At 51.0% G+C, this 19058-nt stretch overlaps 1 protein-coding gene across 2 annotated transcripts in view; it reads left to right on the top strand.

Annotated features, from left to right (window-relative positions):
- CNNM3 (cyclin and CBS domain divalent metal cation transport mediator 3) overlaps window positions 1-18196 on the top strand; it is a 31668-nt gene extending 13472 nt beyond the window's left edge. The window contains exons 2-9 of one of the 2 annotated variants that reach the window (XM_042246475.1): window positions 9886-10029; window positions 10992-11141; window positions 11395-11564; window positions 11757-11853; window positions 12164-12297; window positions 12655-12793; window positions 15312-15410; window positions 15913-16024. In XM_042246475.1, coding sequence (XP_042102409.1) covers window positions 9886-10029; window positions 10992-11141; window positions 11395-11564; window positions 11757-11853; window positions 12164-12297; window positions 12655-12793; window positions 15312-15361 — 884 coding nt within the window. In that variant the 3' untranslated portion in view covers window positions 15362-15410; window positions 15913-16024. Of the gene's footprint in view, window positions 1-9885; window positions 10030-10991; window positions 11142-11394; window positions 11565-11756; window positions 11854-12163; window positions 12298-12654; window positions 12794-15311; window positions 15411-15912 lie in introns of both variants that reach the window. The other variant, XM_027965918.2, reaches the window with a different exon arrangement.
- The last annotated feature ends 862 nt before the right edge of the window (window positions 18197-19058 follow it).

The raw sequence follows: 19058 nt of genomic DNA, 5'->3' as shown, positions 1-19058 counted from the left end.
TGCCTTTCTGGGTGCCTGGTGTCCTCTGCCAGCATTCAAAAGTTGTTTTGTGGAATTTGCTCAGCGTTCAAATGATCTTTCGATGAATTTGTGGGGGAGAAAGTGGTCTCCCCATCCGATTCCTCCACCATCTTAGGACTGCCCCTCTCAGCTTTCTTTATATTCCAGCTCTCACATCCATACGTGACTACTGGAAGAACCACAGCTTTGAGTAGACAGACCTTTGTTGGCAATGCTTTTGTCTCTGCTTTTTAATATGCTGTCTAGGTTGATCATAGCTTTTCTGCCAAGGAGCAAGAATCTTTTAATTTCATGGCTGCAGTCACCATCTGCAGTGATTTTGGAGCTCAAAAAAATCGTCTGTCACTGTTTCCATTGTTTCCTCATCTATTTGCCATGTGATGGGGCCAAGTGCCATGATCTTAGTTTTTTGAATGTTGAGTTTCAAGCCAACTTTTTCACTCTCCTCTTTCACTTTCATCAAGAGGCTCTTTAGTTCCTCTTCGCTTTCTGCCATAAGGGTGGTGTCAGCTGTGTATCTGAGATTATTGATACTTCTCCCGGCAGTCTGGATTCCAGCTTGTGCTTCATCCAGCCCGGCATTTTGCCTGATGTACTCTGCATAGGAATTAAACAAGCAGGGTGACATTATACAGCCTTGATGTACTCCTTTCCCGATTTGGAACCAGTCCATTGTTCCATGTCCAGTTCTAACGTGCTTCTTGACCTTCATACAGATTGTCAGGAAGCAGGTAAGGTGGTCTGATAGCCCCATCTCTTTTAAGAATTTTCCACAGTTTGTGGTGATCCACACAGTCAAAGGGAGACCTGGGTTCAGTCCTTGGGTTGGGAAGACTCCCTGGAAAAGGAAATGGCAACCCACTCCAGTACTCTTGCCTGGAAAATCCCATAGACGGAGGAGCCTGGTAGGCTACAGTCCATGGGGTCGGAAAGAGTCGAACATGACTGAGTGACTTCACTTTTTACACAGTCAAAGGTTTTGGCGTAGTCAATAAAGCAAAAGTAGATGTTTTTCTGGAACTCTCTTGCTTTTTCAGTGATCCAACGGATGCTGGCAATTTGATCTCTGGTTCTTCTGCCTTTTCTGAATCTAGCTTGAACATCTGGAAGTTCACGGTTCACATATTGTTGAAGCCTGGCTTGGAGAATTTTGAGCCTTACTTTACTAGCGTGTGAGATGTGTCCAGTTGTTTGGTAGGTTGAACATTCTTTGGCATTGCCTTTCTTTGGGATTGGAATGAAAACTGACCTTTTCCAGTCTTGTGGCCACTGCTGAGTTTTCCAAATTTGCTGGCATATTGAGTGCAGCACTTTCACAGCATCTGGAAATTCCATCACCTCCACTAGCTTTATTCATAGTGGTGCTTCCTAAGGCCCATTTGACTTTGCACCACAGGATGCCTGGCTCTAGGTGAGTGATCACAGCGTCGTGGTTATCTGGGTCATGAAGATCTTCTGTGTATTCTTGCCACCTCCTCTTACTATCTTCAACTTCTGTTAGTAGCAGATGGTGTAGTAAGTAGCACATATCTTCGGTGAAGCCATTAACCCCTGCTTTCCTTGTCAAGCCTCAGTGACCTCAAGGACATTCAGCCAAGGGAGGAATTAAAAGAGGGGAGCTTTTCGGAGTCCATTTCAGATTCACTGAGTTCTGGTTCATTGTTTAGCAGAAACCAAAGGATTGTCCCAACTCTGAAAATAGTTAGACCTGCTCAGACATCTGTGAGGGATGATCACACAGTACTTTTCTCATAGGATACATTCAAACAGTTTAAAAGAAAACTGAAGTGAGAAGACAGGAATTTCAACTCCAATTGCATTTTTAAGAATGTTCTAGAAATTAGGTCCTCCAGCATCCATGTTGGAGAAGGCAGTGGCACCCCACTCCAGTACTCTTGCCTGGAAAACCCCATGGATGGAGGAGCCTGGAAGGCTGCAGTCCATGGGGTCGCTAACAGTCGGACACGACTGAGCAACTTCACTTTCACTTTTCACTTTCATGCATTGGAGAAGGAAATGGCAACCCACTCCAGTGTTCTTGCCTGTAGAATCCCAGGGACGGGGAAGCCTGGTGGGCTGCCGTCTACGGGGTCGCACAGAGTCGGACACGACTGAAGCGACTTGGCAGCAGCATCCGTGTCATTGGTGAGTGCTCTCAAGCGTGCTAACTAAAATGAGAGCGTGCGCGCTTCCCCAGCTTCCTGGTGGTGCTGGCAGGTGTGCAGGGAGAGCCCGAGGCCTCTGTCTTGGGGTATGTGTCAGTGTTTGTAGTCAGCCAGCAGAGCCCCGTGTCTTGCGAGCATTTTACCCAGTCAGATGAGAAACTTGAGTCTCTCCAGCTGCCCTTTCTCCTGGTTGCCTTCTGGACCCCTCAAACGTTCTGTCTGAAGGTTAAGTCACACAGCCAGTGTTTGAGGGATCTTCTTTCTTCTGTTCATTATTGGATCATCTCCTCACTGAGAACCTTGAGCCCCTTTTATAGAAGTTTGAAAGCATGGGAGGACTTTGTCATTTTTGCAGGTAAACTGCCAAAAGGACTGGCTTCCTGGAAGGAAGGGGGTCCTCTCTGCTCCCAGGTGGCCATCTCGAACCTGAGCTTTGGTTCTCAAGATCCAAAAAGACTGTTGACCAATATTCGGTGTTGAGGCTCAGCCTTCCTCATGTGGCCTGATGGATTTATATTCTGTGGTTGTCTCTCCGGGGCCCTTGTAGCAATGCTGCCTGCCCACTGGTGTCAGCCATTCCCAGCTCAACTATCACGGGCAGGGAAATGTCTGGAAGTTCCTCATTTGGTGTCTCTGTCTCAGCAGGAATGGGCGGGCAATTCCCCAGGCATCCCTCACCCATTCCTCATGGGAAGAGGGGAGACAACTTAATGTGGACGTTTCCACCTTTAATTGTTGTCCCAGGATGGTGGAGCCCCCTGAGGAAGGCTGCTTGCACCTCTCCAGCTGGGCCCTGTGCTGAGGACGCTGCCTCGGTGCCATGCCTGTCACCCAAAGGGAATGAGGCTCCTGAGGTCCAGTCTGTTCTCTTCAGTGAAAGTCACTTGTGCAGGGCGTTAGGAGAGTGGACCCAGAGCCAGCTGTCTGGGTGCCAGATTGCGGGGGGTGGTCACTGACTCTCTTGGCCTCAGTTTTCTCTAAACCGTAAAATGCAAATAAAAAATATTATGTGCCTCATAGAGTTTGTTGCCAGAGGTTTGGTAGGTGGATCAGTGAGTAAAGCACCTGGTGGCTGACACACAGCAGGCAGGCGCACGGTACCCACGCGCCCTGGCTCCGGACCACCATGGCAAAGTGAGGCGGGCAAACTGTTTGGTTTCTCAGTGCCAATAAAAGTCACGTTTATGGTGTAGTCTGTTAAGTGTGCAGTTGGCATTAGGTCTGGAAAAAACAATGTATGTATCTTAGTTTAAAAAATTTTATGGCTGAAAGATGTTAACACCATCTGAGCCTTCAGTGAGCTATAAACCTTGATGGAGGAGGGTCTTGCTTCCATGTCGGTGGCTGCTGGCTGATAATTATGGGTGGTGGCTGCTAAAAGTTGGCATGGCCACAGCAGTGGTTTTTTTTGTTTAATTGGAGGGTAACTGCTTTACAGTGTTGTGTTGGTTTCCGCTACTCATCAACACGAATCAGCCACAGGTTTACATATGTCCCCTCCCCCCGCCTCCCGCCCCCTCTCAGCCTCTAGGGTGCGTGCCCGACTGAGCGCCCTGTGTCACACAGCAAGTTTCCACTGGGCACCTGTGTTACATGTGGTAATTCACGTGTTTCCTTGCTACTCTCTCAATTCGCCCCACCCTCTCCTTCCCCCACTGTGTCCACAAGTGCCTTCTCTCTGTGTCTCCATTGCGGCTCTGCAGAAGGTTCATCAGAACCATCTTTCTGATGATTTATATATAAATCCCATATATATGTATTAATACATGATGTTTGTTTTTCTTATTTTGACTTCACTGTGTATAACAGGCTCTAGGTTCATCCATCTCATTAGGACCGACTCAAATGTATTCTTTTTTATGGCTGAGTAATACTCCATTGTGGCCGTTTCCTAAAATAAGACTACAGTGACGTTTGCTGCATCGATGAACCCTCCCTTTCACCAGCAGTTTCTATGTAGCAGGCGGCAGAAACGTTTGGTAGTGTTTTACCCACGGTAGACATTCTTCCAGACTGGGAGTGTGTCCCCTCAACTCTGCCAACCCCTTATCAGGTAACTAGATAGAATGTTCGAAATCTCTTCTTGCCGTTTCAACAGTCTTTGCAACACCTTTAACGTGAATAGCATCCATCTCAGGAAACTGCTTTCTTTCCTCATCCGGGAGAAGCAGCTCCTCATCTGTGGACGTTTTACCACAGGGTGGCAGCAGTTCAGTCACTCTTGAGGCTCCACTTCTAATTCTGGTTCTCTTGCTGGTCCCACATCTGCAGTTATTTCCTCTAGTGAAGTCATGAGCCCCTCAAAGTCATCCGTGAAGGTTGGAATCATCTTCCAAACTCCTGTTAGTGTTGATATTTTGACCTCTTCTCATGAATCGTGAATGTTCTTAATAGCTTCTTGAGTGGTGAGTGTTTCCCAGAAGTTTTTCAGTTGACTTTGCCTAGGTCCGTTAGAGGAATCTTATCAATGACAGCTATGGCCTTATGAAATGTAGTTGTTAAATCATAAGACTTGAAGGCTGGACTTCCTCCTTGGTCTGTGGGCCGCAGTATGATGTGTTAGTGGGCATGAAAATAGCGTTCACCTTGTGGGACATCTCCATCAGAGCTCCTTGGTGACCAGATGCATTGTCAGTGAGCAGAACTACTTTGAAAAGAATCTCTTTTCAAGCAGTAGGTCTCAGCTGGGCTTAAAATATTCAGTAAACCACGTTGTAAAGAGCTGTGTTGCCGTCCAGGCTTTATCACTCCACTTGTAGAGCACGGGCAAAGTGGATTCAGTGTAGTTTGCACAGGCCCTGGGGTTTTAGGGCCGGTCAGTGAGCACTGGTTTTGGCCTGAAGTCACCTGCTAATTGCATTAGCCCCTGACAGCAGGGTCACTTTGAAACCAGGTCTTGACCTCTCCTCTTTGACTGTGAGGTTCTCCATGGTATCTTCTTCCAATCCTTAAACCTCATGAACTGATCTCTGCTAACTTCAAAATTTTCGTCTATAGCTTCCTCGCCTGTCCCAGCCTTGACAGAATTGACAGCAGGTTGGGTCTTGCTTTGGCTTAGGTTTTGGCTTAAGGGAACATTGTGGCTGGTTTGATCTTCTCTCCAGACCACTCAGACTTTCTCCGTATCAGCAATAAGACCATTTGGTTTCCCTGTCATTCATGTGTTCATTGAGTTGTTCAGTCGCTCAGTTGTGTCTGAGTCTTTGTGGCCCTGTGGACTGCAACACGCCAGGCTTTCCTGTTCTTCACCATCTCCCGGAGTTTGCTCAAACTCATGTCCATTGAGCCAGTAATGCCACCCAGCCATCTCATCCTTGTCGTCCCCTGCTCCTCTTGCCCTCTGAGTAGTGCATTTATTTATATGCTTGTTTGTGTTTATTTTGAGGGAGTAGCTCTTAATTTCCTTCAGGAACTGATTCTTTGCTCTCATGACTTGGCTGTTTGATGCATGAGGCCTAACCTCCGGCCTGTCTTATATGAGTCAGCTCTTCGCATCAGGTGGCCAAAGTATTGGAGTTTCAGCTTCAACATCAGTCCCTCCAGTGAACACCCAGGACTGATCTCCTTTAGGATGGACTGGTTGGATCTCCTTGTAGTCCAAGGGACTCTTAAGAGGCTTCTCCAACACCACAGTTCAAAAGCATCAATTCTTTGGCGCTCAGCTTCCTTCACAGTCCAACTCTCACATCCATACATGACTCCTGGAAAAACCATAGCCTTGGCTAGACAGACCTTTGTTGGCAAAGTAACGTCTCTGCTTTCTAATATGCTGTCTAGGTTGGTCATAACTTTCCTTCCAAGGAGTAAACGTCTTTTAATTTCATGGCTGCAGTCACCATCTGCAGCCCAGAAAAATAAAGTCAGCCACTGTTTCCTGTTTCCCCATCTATTTGCCATGAAGTGTTGGGACTGGATGCCATAATCTTAGTTTCCTGAATGTTGAGCTTTAAGCCAACTTTTTCACTCTCCTCTTTCACTCTTATTAAGATGCTCTTTAGTTCTTCACTTTCTGCCATAAGGGTGGTGTCATCTGCATATCTGAGATTATTGATATTTCTCCTGGCAATCTTGATTCCAGCTTGTGCTTCTTCCAGCCCAGCGTTTCTCATGATGTACTCTGCATATAAGTTAAATAAGCAGGGTGACAATATATAGCCTTGACGTACTCTTTTTCCTATTTGGAACCAGTCTGTTGTTCCATGTCTAGTTCTAATTGTTGCTTCCTGACCTGCATATAGGTTTCTCAAGAGGCTGGTCAGGTGGTCTGGTATTCTCATCTCTTGAGGAATTTTCCACAGTTTATTGTGATCCACACAGTCAAAGGCTTTGGCAAAGTCAATAAAGCAGAAATAGATGTTTTTTTTTGAACTCTCTTGCTTTTTGATGAAACTAAGCCATGCTGTGTAGGGCCACCCAAGACGGACGGTCATGGTGGAGAGGTCTGACAGAATGTGGTCCACTGGAGAAGGGAATGGCAAACAGTTTCCGTATTCTTACCTTGAAAACCCCATGAACAGTATGAAAAGGCAAAAGATAGGATACTGAAAGATGAACTCCCCAGGTCAGTAGGTGCCCAATATGCTACTGGAGATCAGTGGAGAAATAATTCCAGAAAGAATGAAGGGATGGAGCCAAAGCAAAAACAACACCCAGTTGTGGATGGGACTGGTGAGAGAAGCAAGGTTCAGCGCTGTAAAGAGCAATATTGCATAGGAACCTGGAATGTCAGGTCCATGAATCAAGGCAAATTGGAAGTGGTCAAACAAGAGATGGCAAGAGTGAATGTCAACATTCTAGGAATCAGCAAACTAAAATGGACTAGAAAGGGTGAATTTAACTCAGATGACCATTATATCTACTACTGTGGGCAAGAATGCCTTAGAAGAAATGGAGTAGCCATCATGGTCAACAAAAGAGTCTGAAGTGCAGTACTTGGATGCAGTCTCAGAAACAACAGAACGATCTCTGTTCGTTTCCAAGGCAAACCATTCAATATCATGGCAATCCAAGTCTGTGCCCCGACCAGCAATGCTGAAGAAGCTGAAGTTGAACAGTTCTGTGAAGATCTACGAGACCTTCTAGAACTAACACCCCAAAAAGACGTCCTTTTCATTACAGGGGACTGGAATGCAAAAGTAGGAAGTCAAGAAACACCTGGAGTAACAGGCAAATTTGGACTTGGTGTACAGAATGAAGCAGCGCAAAGGCTTACAGAGTTCTGCCAAGAGAACGTACTGGTCATAGCAAACACCCTCTTCCAACAACACAAGAGAAGACTCTACACGTGGACATCACCAGATGGTCAACACCGAAATCAGACTGATTATATCCTTTGCATCCAAAGATGGAAGAGCAGTTGGTGGTGCCACCCCCCCCCCAAAAAAAAAAGTTACAGTAGAACATCACAGATCACCATAACAGATATTATTATATCTTGTTATATTTTGTTATCACAGTGAAAAGGCTTGAAAATCATCAGAAATGACCCAGGTGTGACACAGACACTGGACAGATGCTGTTGGACAGATGGTGCCAGCAGACTTGCTCAGTGAAGGGATGCCACAAACCTTCCATCTGCAAGAAGCGCAGTGTCTGTGAAGCACACTGAAGCCATGTAGGCCTGTCCTGCATCTCGTCCGTGCTCAGATGCACGGTCTTTTTGCATTTTAACACCTCTCTAGTCTCATGATTGATGATGTCTTGGATTTGATGAAATACAGTAAATGTGATCTTTTTATTTTACAGCCTCATTCCTTTTTTTTAAAAAAGTTAGTTGAGTTCATTGTGTTGGTTTTGTATATGTATAGTGGGTTGAAGTTTTTTTTTTTTTTTTTACTTGATGTGCTTTTAAAAATTATTTATTCAGTTGTGGTTGCGCTTGGCCTTCGTTGTGGTGCTCGGGCTTCCCGCGGCGGTGGCTTCTCTGAGTGGAGCACGGGCTCGAGGCCTGCAGGCTCAGTAGTTGCGCACAGGCTTATTTGCCCTGCAGCATGTGGGGTACTCCTGGACCAGGGATTGAACCCTTGGGCCCTGCACTGGCAGGTGGATTTCTTCACCACTGTGCCATTAGGGAAGTCCCTTATTCCTTTCTTGACCATCTGGTTAGTGGCCTAGTAGTAAGAGCTTTTGCTTGACTCTGGACAGTTTCATTCCATCCAGCTTTGGAGCAGAGGTCTTCCTATATCTGATTACTGGGCGCAGGGGAATGGGCTGGGGAGGAGCGTGGAACATAGGTGCTGAAAGAATGAGGCAGAGCATGGTGCTTCCAAAGAATGTGCTTCTGAACCCAGTCCCCTGCACTGGCACTGAACCCAGGGCATGTAAAGTGGATTCACACACAGACGTGAACTTCGCTCTCTGTTTTGCCAGAAGATTCTGGAAGCAAGCACACCTTTCTGTGCAAGTCCAGGCCAGCTTCCACCCTGCGCTTTTTTCACTAGTGACAAAAGGCGTGGTTGAGATGAGTTTGCTCCCAGTTCTGTATCCCAGATCTGCACAGCCTGGGCCAGTAGTCACTACCCACGTGTGGCTGCTAAGTTCTTGAAAGGTCGCCAACAGTCCTAATTGAGGTTGGGGTGTGCAGTGAGCACCAAACGCGTAGCGGATTTCCAAGATCTAGTGTCCCCCAAAGGCAAAATATCTGTTCATATGTTTATGTTGATTGCATTTTGTAATATTTTGACTGTACTGAGTTCATCATAATATATTATTAATTTCATTTCTCTTTATTTTTTTTTTTAACACAGCTACTCAAAAACTTTGCCTTGCGTTCTATTTCTTTTGGACAGGCATAAAGGTTTATAGCTTCCCTGGTGTCTTAGTGGTAAAAAAAAAAATCCATCTGCCAGTGTAGCAGTTGTGGGTTCAGTCCCTGGGTCGGGAAGGTCCCCTGGAGAAGAAAATGGCACCCCACTCCAGTATTCTTGCCATGGACAGAGGACCCTGGCGGGCTACAGTCCATGGGGTCACAAAGACTTGGATACCACTTAGTGACTAAGTAACAACAATAACAAAGTTTTATAGAGGAAAGCACTTAGCTGAAGCAGAGTAAATTCTTGAGGGTTCCGCAACAGTCCCCAGTACTCTGAGGCTAGGCTTCTCTCAAGCTTATGTTTTCTCTTTAAACAAGCAGCTGGCTGGCCTGAGGAGGAAGGACAAGAATCACAGCCTCATGCTCTTCCTCCCACACAGTTTGGGCTCTGCCCAGGTTGCCACTGTCTTCATCCCCCTGCCTGACTTTCGTGAAAACAGAGGGCAGCATTCAGAACTGGGAACGCTTCCCTTGGAGACATCCAACGTGGCCCTGTTGGCTCCTGCGTCCAGATGGTCCCTGGGGAGCCGGCGTCTCTGGTGTCAGGGCCTTGTCCTCGGTCCAGCTGCCCTTTACCGTGTCTGTTCTGGTCCAGACACCTCCTTGTCTAAACCATGTTTGCGGCGTGGAGTCACGCAGACCTGGAGTGGCTCCAGCTCCGCCACTGCCTGGGGGGGCCTTGGGCAGGTGGACCTGGGGTCTGAGATTTATTCCTCACAGGCACATGGAGAGTCTTAGGTAGTGAGAAGCTAGGAATGATCTCTCCTGATGCACGGCGCATTGTGGGAACACAAATCAGCTTCCATCCTTGTGGTGGGCTTGTCAGTCGAGACGAGGGAAAACAAGAGGCCTCCAGCAAGCTGTAACGTGAGCGTTCTCTCCCTACAGGGAAGTCCCACCTGGCCATCGTGCAGAAGGTGAACAACGAGGGCGAAGGTGACCCCTTCTACGAGGTGCTGGGGCTGGTCACCCTGGAGGATGTCATCGAGGAGATCATCAGGTCCGAGATCCTGGACGAGTCTGAAGACTACCGTGAGTCCGGGCTCCTGTGTGCTTCCAGCTCATCTGGTCTCGAGTTTACGGAGACGTGTATATCAGAGGCTGGAGGTGCCCATGTTGTTCGAAGTGGGGCTGGATCTCGGGGCAGAGCTGTCACGTCCCCAGGCCCATGTCCTTACCCCTGCGGGGGCTGGAATTGCCTCTCACTGGAGATGGGGCTCACCTGTGGCTGGACCGTCCCTTTGGTGGCTTTGCAGTCCCGGCACTGGACTAGGCTCTGGCCTGAATGGGCGCTGCCCAGTCTTCCTCTTCCTTGGCCTCTTGTCCTGTGGTGCATTGTAGAAGTTCTGAAAGAACCCCCTGCTTTACTGCCGAGAGGTTCTTCCCCGACCAGATGATCCTGGGGCCTGTGGTTGTGTCTTAGGAGGGCCTGCCTCTCAGGTGGCTGCAGTCTGCAGGGCAAACACAGCCCATGCTTGGTGGGGACTCACAGGGGCCCCAGAAAGCTAGCTGCCCACCCCTATGAGTTTGCACGTGAATCTCTTTGCCCGGGTGCCTGTTCCCCAAATGCGACGTCGTTCGGCTCCTCAGACAGCCGTAGGCATGGGGTCTGCAGATGAGCGGCTGTTTGGCACGAGTGGTGCTCATACTCACGCTTCCTGGAGGGGCTGCTGTTCTATGTAAGCTTTTTGCTGTTAGTCTGCATCATATGTTCCCAGCTCCAAGGAGGGGAGCAGGCCTTTCTGCTACTTCTCAGGCCGTCCCTGGAATGCAGGCCACTGCCCCCCTGACGCGGGTACCGGATCATTGCCTGGTGGGGGTGGCAAGGCAGGTTCCGGCAAAGCAGCGGTGCCCAGGACAGGGCCTGGGGTCCTGACGCTGTTCCCCCAGGAGCCCCAAGGCCTTGGAGGCGGGAGCGGCAGCAAACCCCTCAGTCCGGTCGTGTTGGTGGAGGGCTCCTGGCGCCTCAGCAGGCCCTCTTCACCCCACCCCAGGAGACACCATAGTGAAGAAGAAGCCTGTGTCTCTGAACGCCCCTCTCAGGCAGAAAGAGGAGTTCTCCTTGTTCAAGGTGTCTGACGACGACTGTAAAGTGAAAATCTCGCCTCAGCTGCTCTTGGCCACCCAGCGCTTCCTGTCCCGAGGTGAGAGGTGGGGTGGGCCCCGTCCCGGCTCTCCGGCTCACCCCACCGCCCCTGCCGTTCCTGGCGCTCCTCTCTTCTGCCCCGTCAGTATCTCGGTTCACCGGAGGGTGGCTGTCCTCTGCCAGCAACAGAAAGCCGCGTCCGGTGGGTGTCGGGGAGGCTGGGGGAGCCGAGACGGGCAGTGGTGTGCTGACATGGGCTGTGCTGGGCCCAGAGGACGGTGTCCCCATCCCTTTTTCCCACTGTGGGGCAGAGGTGGACGTCTTCAGCCCGCTGCGGGTCTCTGAGAAGGTCCTTCTGCACTTGCTGAAGCATCCCAGTGTCAACCAGGAGGTACGGTTTGATGAGAGCGACCGCCTGGCTGCCCACCACTACCTGTACCAGCGCAGCCGGCCAGTGGACTACTTCATCCTCATCCTGCAGGTACTTGCCAGCCGGCCTGCAGCCCACCGCTTGCCCAGGGTGTGGGGAGGGTGTAGGGAGAGGAATGCCCGGGTGCATGCCCCCTGGATAGGGGGGTCTGTGCTCTCTCCTCCTGCTCTTTGCTGGCAGGAAAGGTGACCTGTCCACCCCTCTCCCTGTCCTCTTTTCCTCCCTCTCTCCCCGCACCTCCAGGGCAGGGTGGAGGTGGAGATCGGTAAGGAGGGCTTGAAGTTCGAGAATGGGGCCTTCACCTACTATGGGGTTTCTGCCCTGACAGCGCCATCCTCAGGTAAGCTGGGTACTCCTCTTGGCGCTGGAGGCGGGGTTGGGTGGGCACTGCAGGGTGGTCTGCCTGGGGACCTGCTGGCCCTTAGCGCCTCCTGGCTGTGTGGAGGGGAGGGCAGGGTTTCCTCAGGCCTTGCCTTTGCTGTTCTTACCCCTGCCAAACCTGTCCCGGGAGGCGCGCATCTGCCCTCCTGTCCAGAGTCCCGGGCTGCATTCCCTCGCTGGGGGGATCAGTAGGGTGGATCTCAGAGGCTGGGCGGGGGCCTGGCTGCTCCCCCGTTGACAGCTGGCATCACTAACTGTCCTTTCTGCAGTTCACCAGTCCCCCGTGTCCTCGCTCCAGTCCCTCCGCTATGACCCACCGCCCGAGCCCACTGACGGCACCCGCCTGTCTGCGTATTGTCCTGACTACACCGTGAGGGCCCTCTCGGACCTACAGTTCATCAAGGTGACCATCTGGGTTGCTCCTTAGTGCTGACTTTTAACCAGCTTTGTGTCCCCAAGGGCTAGAGCGGCTGGTCACACGTTAGAATGGATTAAATTGTGTTTGAGTCTCAGAGCAAAGCCTTGTACTTGCTCTGAAGGACAGATCGCCTGGCCGCTCTGTCTGCTGGTGGCCTAGGCACCCGGTGTCCTTGGGGATCTTAGCCATTAGCTAGTGGCCCCGGGTGCTTCCTTCCCCCTTGTCCTGCAGGGTGTGGCTCCACCCCTAGTTTGAGTGCTGAAGGGCAGGAGGGGGTGCTGTGGGCCCTTGTCTCACTTTGCCTGCCTGCCCGCACGAGTTGCAATGCTTCCTGCACCCCAGGTCACTCGGTTGCAGTACCTCAACGCACTCCTGGCCACCCGCGCCCAGGCGCTGCCACAGTCTCCGGAGAACACAGAGCTTCTGGCCATTCCTGGCAGCCAGACCAGGCTCCTCGGTGACAAGGCGGCCATAGCCCCAGGTAAGCCCGGGTCCCGCAGTGTCGACCCAGGGTGAGTGTGCCCTCTGCCCTCCTGGCTGCACACACACGGCCCTGCTCTCTGCCTTGCCCTGCCCTCCGTCCGTTCTTTCTCCTTTCATCTCCTCATCCTTTCTGTCTCCCTTCTTGTGTTTTTAATAATTTGGACAATACGGAGCTACATCCCAGCTGGCATTTTGAGTAGAGCACAGAGGTTAGCATTTCCTCTTAAGGGCCTGCAGGGGGTTTGGTTTATTTAGGGAATACTATTAACCCTTGAATAACACGGGTAAGGGGCGCCAGTTCCCTGTGCAGTAGAAAACCTGTGCATATCACATGGTCGGTCCTCTGTATCCGCAATCCCACATCCACAGATTCAGTCAGCTATGGCCTGTGCGGCGCTGTAGTATTTACTGTCGGAAAGAATCCCACATGTAAGTGGACCCACGCGGTTCAAACCTGAGTTGTTTACGGGTCAGCTCTAGCTGCTAAATGGGAGTAAGTGTGGATTCAGACACACTGTTGGTCATTTAGGGAAGATCCCCTGGAGGAGGGCCTGGCAACCCACTCTAGTATTCTTGCCTGGAGAATCCCCATGGACAGAGGAGCGTGGTGGGCTACAGTCCATGGGGTCACAAAGAGTCGGGCATGACTGAATGACTAAGCACAGCACAGCACCTGGAAAATGAAGATTTAGGTCCAGTGGGCCTGACTGAGAGGTTGGGTGGCAAGTAGACCCCATCCCAGAACCAAGAGGGGCACCTGCCGAGGCGTTTGTTCAGGGTACCCCTCCCGTGGGACTCCCCTGGGAGAAGGAGAAAGAGGACTCTGCAAGGGAGAGGGTAAACCCCACCCTAACTGTGTAAGGAGGGGAAACAAGCAGGAGTCTGTGAACTAGGGGCTTCGGGTGGGAGTGGTAGGACAGGCCAGAGAGCTTTCCTGCCCTGGTTGCTCAGGAGGCTCCCGGGTGGGGCTCTGAGGGCCAGGGCTTGGTGGGGCTTTGGAGAGGCCGCAGGGGGCCTGCAGGGGTCTGACTCCCCTTGCTCCATCCCCCAGCGCATCCCACCCTGCAGTGGGGACACCCGAGATCTTCCTGAAGGCTGCCTGTGCCTTGCACTGTGTCGAGAGCCCGCCTTGTCCTGACTCGGCTAAGATAACTTCCCTGAAGCTCTGAGAAGTGGTGGTTGTTACGCCCATTTTCCAGATGAGAGTTGGAGGCCAGGAGAGACAGGCACTCTGTCTTAGAAACTGGGTGTACCCTTGGCCTGTGGGTTGTGGTGCTTCACAGGAAATGGGTCTGGTTACTGGAGCCACAGTTGAGAAGAAGACATGTTTCAGTAATGGACAGGTGCTTCCTGAGACGTGAGGGGCAGAGCCCACCCCACTGGCCTCGCTGTGGCTCCACTCTGTGAGTCTGGTGGTGGTGAAGGACTCCCGGGTTATGCTGGGTCCTGGAGCCGGGCACAGTCTCGGCCCTTTCTGAATGAACAGGGCCTTCGTTCCCTTCAGCCCACTCCCGTGTTTACCCACCATGACCCTTCTTTTATTTTGTGAGACACCCCTTGCACAGACATTCACACCATCTCTTTAGACTCAGGTCTCGAAAGCCAGGGCGGTTTTGTGTTTCAGAGTGTGAACCTCTTGGTTTTAGTTTCCTCACGTGTGAGCCTTTTCTGGCTCCATCTCCTACTTAGACTGCATGGGTTGTAGTTAAAGTACAAATCTAAGAATCCTGGTTTTTCTGTTCATCTTTTACCAGAGTTTTTTTAAAAAATCCTTTTGTGGTTTCAGCCACTTGTTGAACAGTCCGCCGGGGAATGGTTTATAGTGGCTTGTGGGTCATTTCCTCTTTGTAATGGATTACTAGGCCCTGTTCGATAGTCACAATATTAATTCTTCCCTAAATGCAGCCTGATGTTGGCCCTGGGCAGCTCTCAGGGTCTTGCATTTCATCTCTCTTAACCTTGTGCTTTGCTGCTGAGGGAGCTCAGTGGACATGTCCCAGTGCCCTACTGAAACAGCGCAGGTCAGAACTGCCTTCTGAGTGACTCCGGCTCTTGGTTCCCCAGCAGAGAACTGCTTTTATTAAAATGCTGGGAAAGCACCATAATTTGCAGCTGCATACAGCTGGGTCGGCAAATGGCCGGAGGGTCAAGTCTGCCCATTCTTATAGCGTTTTATTGGAGGTGCCCATCTGCTGATGGCTTGCATGCGGCTGCCTTTGAGCTATGACAGTGGAGCTGAGTCGTTGTCACCAAGACCCACAAAACCTAGGCACGCTTTGCGACACTGCTTTCTGAGCCCTGGGCTGCTGTTTGAACTTTGGAAGCTCACCACGTCCGTCGCTGCCTGAGCGGGGTTGCCAGGGAGAGCTGCGCTCAGTGCTGAGCCGCCCAGGCCCCTCTGGCTTCGCGGCCTTGCCTCAGCTGCGCTGCCGAGCCGGGGCCCTGCGGGTTCAGCTCCGTAGCTTGCATCCTCTCTCTCTCCCCTCCTCCCCCCTCTTCCTCTGCTCTCTCTCTAGCCTTTCCAGTAGACCTTTCCCTCTTTGGCACATTTGGAAACTGCAGTTGATAATTGACTGTGGACTAGTGAGCATTTTTTGTTTGAGACAACACCCCAGGTAAATATCTCTCCTTTTACTTCGCCTCCTCTTTGTTTCCCTTCCCCAGCCTGTTAGCTGCTGGGGGTGCCCTGCAGACCTCTCCCCCTGGAAGGGAGGCTCTTCTCCGTGGGGCTGAGTGGCACTTCCTTCCCTTGTGGCTGCTTCTCAGGTCGTTTTCCTGGAAGGCAGGAGGCTTGGCAGTGGCCGTTCCTTCTGGTGCCAGGTGTGCTGTCCAGGGCAGGTGTCTCCTGCCTGGCCCTGTGGCCTTGGCCCCCCGTGGGCAGCAGCCCTGCCTCCCCTGCCTCCTGGTGATGGCCTCCATCCTCACAGTGGTTTTCTCTCGTGAGGCTGACCATTTCCCTAACTAAATCCTCCCAGCTCTGCCTCAGTGCCTCCTGAAGAGGCCTGAGGCTCCCCTGCCTCACCCGCCTGCTCCCTTCCTAAAGAGGATTTACACCTGATTTCATAGGACCCGCTCCCTTGACTGATGTTCTAACGCTGACCCTCCTCTCCTCTCTAGGATCCAACCACAGCAGACCCGGCCTCCCAGCAGAGGAGAGCCCCGGGCGGAACCCAGGAGTTTAGCCGCTTGTCAAGCAGCCCCAGGTCTGGGGAACAGACAAGCACGTGGGGAACTGGAGCAAGCCGGAAAGCAGCTTCCTGCCAGCCCATCCCGTCCCCTGCAGGCCACGTTTTAGATGGCCTTGTACATGCATGTCCTGGCTGTCCTCTGAACCAGACATCAGTGCCAGGAGCCTTCAGCAGGTTCTGCCTCCCCACCCCTAGAACATGGGGGTCAGTGGGGGCCAGCCTGCCAGGTCTGCTTCCGAACGGAATGAACGGAACAGCGCCATCTCCCGTCCCCAGGGCCAGCCTCCCTGTGACAGTGTATTCATACCTCTTCCGGGCAAGCCACGGTGTGCGCGCGGTAACTGCCCTCCTGTGGCCGTGGCCTGCACTCTCTCTGCTTTATTTGCCAACCTTCTGCTGCGGGCAGCATTTCTCAAGCAAACCAAGAGCACCGTGTGGGCTGGGGGTTCACGCCCACGGCCTTGGCCACACCACCGTGTTGGCTCCCCTTATGACAGCATGCTTCCGAGCACGCACCTGGCCTGCCCCACGTGCCAAACCTGGAAGCAGCTGTGTCCCTCCAGGCCCGCTGCCTCCCATGGAGGTGGCTTTTCCTGCCCTGTCCCAAGCCCAGAGCGAGCACACTGGCCCCTGCCGGGTTCAGGAGCCCCTTCTTCCTGCCGCGCCTCCACCTGCCTAGCTCGGTGACCACTAACAGTATTGTCGTTTTCCACGTGTTAGGAGGGAGGTCACAGGTCGGGGGAAGGGCTGCTGTGATGCCCCTGGTCCATTGTTGTCGGATCCCAGAGTGGGTCGCCGGCGGCCCCCGGGGTGCTGAGTGGCTGGAAGGTGCCTGGGGAGCAGCAAGGGAGGCAGGGCTGGGTGTGGCCCAGGGCGACCCCGTCACCTTTCTTTGCAGAAAAGGTGACATCAGAAGCTTTTCTTAGAGCTCTGAAACATTTTAAGCTCTTGGCTTGCTTCCCGTCCCAGCTCTGGGGCTTTAGAGAAGTGGCAACAAGAAGGCGTTTTTGTCGTCTTCCGGTTACCTACATCCACCTTCCATGGTGCTTTAGCTGCGCGGAAACTGGGGCATCGTGGGGACCCTGGGGAGGGAGGCAGGAGGATTTCTGGAACCTTTCTCAGTGGCATTTGGGTCCTTATCCAGGATCAGTGGGAGTGAAGGCCAAAAAACAGTGGCATGCTCACTTAGAAACTCTTCTCAAGGAATTCTCTCCCAAGAGCAAACCCAGGTGGGAAACAGATACTTGAAAATTTTTTCTCTCTGCAGAAGAGTGTTTGTTAACCTTGGCTGCACGTTGGAATCACACGGCAAGTTAAATGTACTGCTCCCTGGGCCGCTCCCCCCAACCTACCCACCCAGGGATTCTGATATACTCAGTCCAGGCATCAGGATTTTATTCTGTAAAATTATTTTCTATTCACAGATCATGCCTGCTTCCCTGAATGTTAACATCTTCTATAACCTTGGTGCACTTATCAAAATTAAAAAATTAACATTGGTACAAAACTATTAACTAAACTACAGACTTCACTTAGGTTTCTATCTAATTTTCCATAATGTCCTTTTCTGTTGCAGGACCCAGCCCAGGACACCAAGTTGCATTTAGAGCTATTGCCTTTTCCCCCATTTTCTCCTATAACTTTTTACTTTGAAATAATGACAGATTCATAGGAAGTTGCAAAGATAGAGATCCCATGCACCCTTCCCCCAGTTTTCCTCCCTGATTACACTGTCGCACGCAGTTAGACTACAGTATGGAAGCCGGGAGCCTGACTCTGGCGCAGTGTGGGTGTGGAGCTCTGTAGCGTCTCACCACCTGCAGATTTGGGTAACCACCGCTCCCGTCTAGACACAGAACTGCTCCTCACTAGGACTGTGCCTCCCCCAACAGGCGCTCCTAAAGCCACACCCTACCCTCCGGCCACTACCCCTAACCCCTGGCAACCACTGATCTGTACATCATCTCTGTAATTTCGTCATTTCAAGAATGTTGTATAAACGGGACCCTATGGTATGTAAGTGTTGGGACTGGCTTTCTTCGCTCGGCACATTGTTCTGGAGTCTCCTCCAGGCTGTCGCACACGTCAGTCAATTGTTGCTCCGTGATTGCTGTGTGGTATTCCACCGCAGACTCACTGTCCTGTCTGAGGACATCTGGGCGGTTTCCAGTCTCTGGCTATTCCAAATAAAGCTGCTATGAACATTCATCACAGCTGCTTGTGCAAGCATTGGTTTTCTTTCCCCTGAGCTAAGTGATTAGGCATGCAGTTGCCAGGTCTGTATGGTTATTGCATATTTAGGTTTTAAGAGAAACTGCCAAACATTTTCAGAGCACCTGTACAGCTTTACATTCCCACCAGCAATATGCTGAGTTTTTTCCATATCCTCCCAGGACTTGGTGGTGTCAAGTACTGTAGCCCTTCTGGTAGGTGTGTAGCGCTATCTCGTTGTGGACTTTATTAGCATTTCCATAACGTGTATTTTTTCATGTGCTTATTCCACTTTGTGAAAAGTCTGTTCATGTCTTTCGTCCATTTTCCAGTTAGATTCTTTGGTTCTTTTACTGCTGAGTTTTGAGAATTACTAGGCTTTATTGGGTTTTTGGTTTGCAAGTATTTTCTCCCAGTCTGTAGCTTTTTTTTTTTTTTTTTATCTTAACGGGATTTTTTATAGAGCAGAAATAAATTTTGAGGAATTCCAGTTTACTCATTTTTTATGGATCTTGCTTTTGGTGTCATGAAATGGCAGCCCACTCCAGTATTCTTGCCTGGAGAATCCCGTTGACAGAGGAGCTACGGTCCATGGGGTTGCAAGAGTCAGACATGATTTAGCAACTAAACCACCTAAGAAATCTTTACCTAGTTTTTCTTTTCTTTTAAATTTAGACTTGATCATGAAGATTGTTTTTATAAAGTGTTTATAGTTTTTCATTGCATTTAAGTTTGTGATTTTTTAAAAAATCATTCATCTTTGGCTCTGCTTGGTCCCCCTTGCTGCTCAGGCATTTCTCTGGTTGCCAGGAACAGGGCTGCTCTTGGCTGCAGTCTGCAGGCTTGCTGCAGCGGCTGCTCTGG

The sequence above is a fragment of the Ovis aries genome, chromosome 3, assembly GCF_016772045.2.
Source record: "Ovis aries strain OAR_USU_Benz2616 breed Rambouillet chromosome 3, ARS-UI_Ramb_v3.0, whole genome shotgun sequence".
Classification (NCBI taxonomy): domain Eukaryota; kingdom Metazoa; phylum Chordata; class Mammalia; order Artiodactyla; family Bovidae; genus Ovis; species Ovis aries.
This window is presented reverse-complemented; position numbering and strand designations above follow the sequence as displayed.